Source organism: Montipora foliosa, chromosome 9 (assembly GCF_036669935.1).
Source record: "Montipora foliosa isolate CH-2021 chromosome 9, ASM3666993v2, whole genome shotgun sequence".
NCBI lineage: Eukaryota > Metazoa > Cnidaria > Anthozoa > Scleractinia > Acroporidae > Montipora > Montipora foliosa.
Window position 1 is genome coordinate 20,293,859 of NC_090877.1, and position 5,000 is coordinate 20,298,858.

The window sequence follows — 5,000 nt, forward strand, 5'->3', positions numbered from 1 at the left end:
GTCCTTTATGCTAACGTCAAGTCGCATTTTAAACAAAAGATGACGTTATTGTGAGCTTTTGTTCGGCGAAACCCTAAGTATTTAAATTGTGCATTGTCTTACATTTTTTGTGTTTTAATGTTATTATTGTAAATTCACCGTATTTTTTACTCAATGATGGATTAATTAATAAAGCTATTATTATTTCTGGGAATTGCCTGAGGGACACTGCAAACACGTGCATGTCGGTGTCAGGTTAGATGATGTTGATAGTGGTGGCTTCCGAGTTTGCAGCATCAACAGCATGCAGTAACCATTTTGTATCAGCCTTTTAATGGTTTCTATCGAGGTACAGGTGTACACCATATCTGTACGGGTTGCTTTACAGGGATTGCCCCAAGCTGCTATCCAATGCAATCCTCCATCTAATTAAGGAGCAATGTTCCAGTAATAGATGTCAATGTCGCCAAGAGGGACATAAATGTACCGATCTCTGCAGCTGCAATGATGCTGAAGATGATGGAAGCTGTGATAATGATGCCGATAACGGTGAGCATGAGTCATCTGATGTTGATAATGTTTGATGATGATCATGACGACGATGATGAAGAGGAGGAAGATGTGGAGGATGAATAGGATACCTTTTATCCTTGTCAGGGAGTTGTGATAAAATTGCATTTGGCTGATTGAAAGTAAGCGGTGCAAAATATGCCACAAGGCATTTCATGAAAAAAAGGCTCGTTTACACGTTATAATGGACACGATATCAGATTTATTACTGTCATGTTACAGCGTTGTCTAAGTTACACTTCAATAGGAAGTATAAGTAATATTTGGACAATCTGTCGCCATAAACAATAGCTTCAAGGCATTATGTGATCCAGCCTCGTTTTCACGTTTGTGTGGTCACGTGATCCGTACTATCACTGTTACGTGTCAGAGCATGAGAATTGTTATTGAAGTTTCGTCACCAATGGCGATGGTTACAAAGCATTTGAAAGTCAAGCCACGATTCCATGTTGGACTCTGAGGGTCACACTATTAACCCCCGTAAAAGCCGTCGGTGCAAGTTACAAAATTGCCGACAACATTTGGCATTTTCCATAGGGCCCCCTTAACACATCTAGATAGGCGGCTTGCTTTCGTCACGAAATTCCCACGGGAATACAGATGCTCCCAGACTAAAAGTAAGTTTTGCAGTGAGAAAGTGACAATTCCAGCTCTCCCTGTCTATGCTCAATGTCATAATTTAATTCCACACATTTTTTTTTTTTTTAACAGAACAAATTTAACTTGAAAGTTTCCTTGACCGTGCATTGTATCTCAGAAACCACCGTGCTAAACAAGTGTCCATCTGCCTCTTGCCTGCGCACTTTGTGGACTGAAATGGGATTTGGCACTTCAGACATCAACACCAAAGCTGCAAGCCACATGTGGGGCATGCGTATGTTCATGCAAGGCATAACGATGAATTAGTTCAATAAATATGGCAAATGGACCCTTTTAAAATAATTTCACGGTAGTGTATAAGAAACGTCAGCATGCTTCTGATCGCATCTGGTGTTGGTCCAAATTCCATTCTTAAGTCATGAAATAAGAACTCCCAAAGTAAACTGAAAGTATACCAAATGAACCGTCAAGGTTACAGAATGGAATGGCATGTCAATTATGTTTACAGGGTATCCTTTTGTTTGTCATTCTCCTCTTGAAGGCATGACATGAGGCTTCTACTCTGGCACAAAGCCTGGTAGAAGCTCTGAATCTCAGCAAACATGGATTCAATTGAGGACAGGACTCCAAGCTACAAGTCAAAAAGAACAAAAAAACAAGTCCTCTTTACATACCCTTGCATGCGTCATGGGGATAGGAGAGGCATTTGATGCATGAGATGTTTGTTTTCTACATTGCTACTGTAAGTAACATTGCTTTGCATGCACTTGCTAGTTTTGGTGCAGTGATTACTGTGCCTTTGATGTTGGTGACCGCCCATTAATAACAAAGCAAACAGCATTCACATGTGTCACATGACAGTCAAAGAGTTAACTCTTTTCCTTCATGTTTTACCTTCAATCCTCTGAATAACCATAAGAAAGCTTTGTGGAAGCCCCTTAATTGAGTTACTGTATTTTTGCTAACCGTCCTTCACATTCAGGCAACTCCATTATGGCAAGCACAATGGAACAAGCACTAAGTGTACCTTCTGTTGATCAGAGCCCACACTGATACAACATCTGACCCAATGGGCACCACACAGACTCAGCAGGCTGTTGACCAGCTCAAAGCCAACATTGACCTGAGGTCAGCTTTTTTGGGGCAAGTGTCAAGGGCACCCAACGTCAATTTTCGGAAAATATCTGTTCGGAAGACGATTTGAGATCTAGAATTTTCAGAACATTTGTTGTAAAATTCCTTGCTTGCCTTCCTGACCTAGGAAATCGAACATCTAAAACATGTTATAATTGCCCATTTTTAACGGATTTTTACCCTGAAAAGGTCACCTAGAATTTTCGGGAGCCTTTTTTCTGGCTGAAATTTTCCAAAAGGTAGGTTCTAATTCCTATAATTTTCGGATCACTAGACTTTCAGCTAGAGAATCCGAACAGATGAAAAGTTTTTAGGGGATAAAAATATGCCTATATCTACCGTTTAAATACTAAAATACGTTTAACAGTGTTAGGTTTAAGTGGTTTTGAAAGGTATTCTCGTTGGGTGCCCCTGAAGTATGCTAACACATCCCACTGAGGAATGTTTTCGCAAAGTGCGGTCTCACACTGCCCAGTGGGCAGAAATGAAACTGGGCACAAATGGCATCACAAACGTTTTTCTTTGGATAAAGGTGAAATGGCTTGCCTGAAATTCCACAAGAAATGTGGCGTGGGAAGTGCGAAAAGAACATGGCAATCGACTCATGAAATTGACTAGCAAGCATAAACATGCTACTCAATATACAGTAGCAGTGACTACAACTGGTGACAAGGAAGAATTAGCAATTTAGTTGATCATCATCATAAAAAAATACGGAAATTAAATGCATTGAAGAAAATGGTTGGCTTACAAGTGTTTATTTTTTATCAAGGTACATGTACTTTTAAGTTACTTTACAAGACAGGAAGACTCTCTCCAAAACTGTACATAATGGAATACTTACCAGTTGGCCATCTGCCAAAGAGAATTTTCGTATCCATGCAATATTTTCTAGCAATGTTGGAAAACTAGCAAGATTTGATGCAATCATGGGAAAAACCTCTGCTGTGTTCCTATTTAAACCACATAAAAAATATATAAATAATAATTTAAGAGTGCCTCCATAATTTTACACTGCACTCATTCCCCCAAGGCCACTTTTATTTGTTAAGAGCAAACCACACCTATTACAATCACTCAACAATCTGTTTTGATGGTTCTATATATAGTCTTTTATGAGAAATGCATGTTAGAAAAGGTAACGATGCAAAGAACTCCGCAATTCACAGATTTTTAGTTGTTATCGAAAGAACCTAGTTAAATGCAGCGCATGCGTAGTAAGTTGAAAAATTGCGATTGAATGTGGAAAAGGTTTCTCAGAAATACGCCTATTTCTCGAGAACCACTGGTTAGAATTTTACGAAATTTGGCACCAAAATACTTTAAGAAATAAGTAACTGGAGTATTGAAAAAAAATTGAACTATAATGGGGGAAATTCTAGATGTTCCAGTGAACCTTAAACAAGGAATAACTAAAGATCTCTCTGTCAAATTATTCACTTATGTCCAATACTCCGACATAATGAGATTCCTGGTACATCACAATAGACATCACAAAGTGTTGTGTCCCACTCTTTATGTCTCACAAAACTGTTACCATTTTTTAAGGATTAGGGTTAGGGGACACTTTGTGATACCTATTGTGATGTACCATGAATCTCGTTATGTCGGAGTATTGGACAACCCTCAAATTATTATTAAAATAGTGTGAACTGACTTGTGAGCATCATTACAAGCTTGTTGCATGCAAAATTAATTATAAATAACATCAGATTTTCTGCAAATATACAAAACCAATTTTAAAGGCCTGTTTATATTTATTCATGTTGCCATGGCAACGACATGTACGTCAGCTTAACTATCAAAAACCAAAGTTTGTGTTGTTAACTTGCTTGCTACCATTTTCTGGCAACCAAAGGATCAAGGTTTAAGAGAAAAAGGTAAATGAAACATAGGTATCAAAAACTGTGTTCAGCCATTTTAATGGAAGTTGAATTTGAAGTAATCTCCTTCTAAGTTTCTACATTCTGTACTGTAGGGATGAACCATTAATTTTGTAATCAGTCAGCATAATTGAACACGGCCACGAATTATGATGTGGACTCACTCAGTCTCAAAATCTCATGTCCAGAACAAAACGTTTTGCAGTTTACAACCTCATGATGTTGAGTAAATTATGATAACTTATGATGATTTATTATTATGTATTGTAACCATCATTATGAATAATGTAATTATTGTGTGTAGCAGGTATTTGCTGTGACCACAATCACTGTAATTCTGTTTCTACTGCAGCTACATGTATAGTCATAAAATAAACATATCTCATATTACATGTACATGCACATACTTATGGACCTTCAGAAGTGACTTTCTTACTTGTGATGAGCTGCATCTATTTCCAAGAATTCACCTACAAGGGGTTGTTGCAACCTAGAGAGGAGTTCATCCTTTTTCTCAATGATGACTGACAACTGGCTAGAAATGTTATCTATCTGCTGGCATCTTTGTCCTAAAAAAAAATATGATAATTAAAGTGACATTGAATGTTGAACATAATTATATTTAATTATGAAACAACAACATCTGTAAATGGCCAATGAGACATTGTCATGAAAAAGCTGCAAATTACTGAAGGTGTGACTGGACCCAATGAAATGTAAATTCCCCTTGATTTTATGTTCTGAAGATTTTGTCTCAGTCTTCGACGAGTAGTGCCTCCATCCTACAGCTGTAGGCCTTTTAAGAAAAATATCGAGGAAGTATTAAAATATTCA

General features: G+C 37.7%; 1 protein-coding gene across 2 annotated transcripts in view; it reads right to left on the minus strand.

Annotated features, from left to right (window-relative positions):
• Positions 1-1,202: 1,202 nt before the first annotated feature.
• LOC137970129 (uncharacterized) overlaps positions 1,203-5,000 on the minus strand; it is a 16,548-nt gene continuing 12,750 nt past the window's right edge. For both annotated transcript variants that reach the window (XM_068816610.1, XM_068816611.1), the window contains exons 4-6: positions 4,603-4,735; positions 3,128-3,236; positions 1,203-1,780 (exon numbers count right to left, since the gene is read on the minus strand). In XM_068816610.1, the coding sequence (XP_068672711.1) occupies positions 1,652-1,780; positions 3,128-3,236; positions 4,603-4,735 (371 nt within the window). In that variant the 3' untranslated portion in view covers positions 1,203-1,651. The remainder of the gene's footprint in view (positions 1,781-3,127; positions 3,237-4,602; positions 4,736-5,000) is intronic.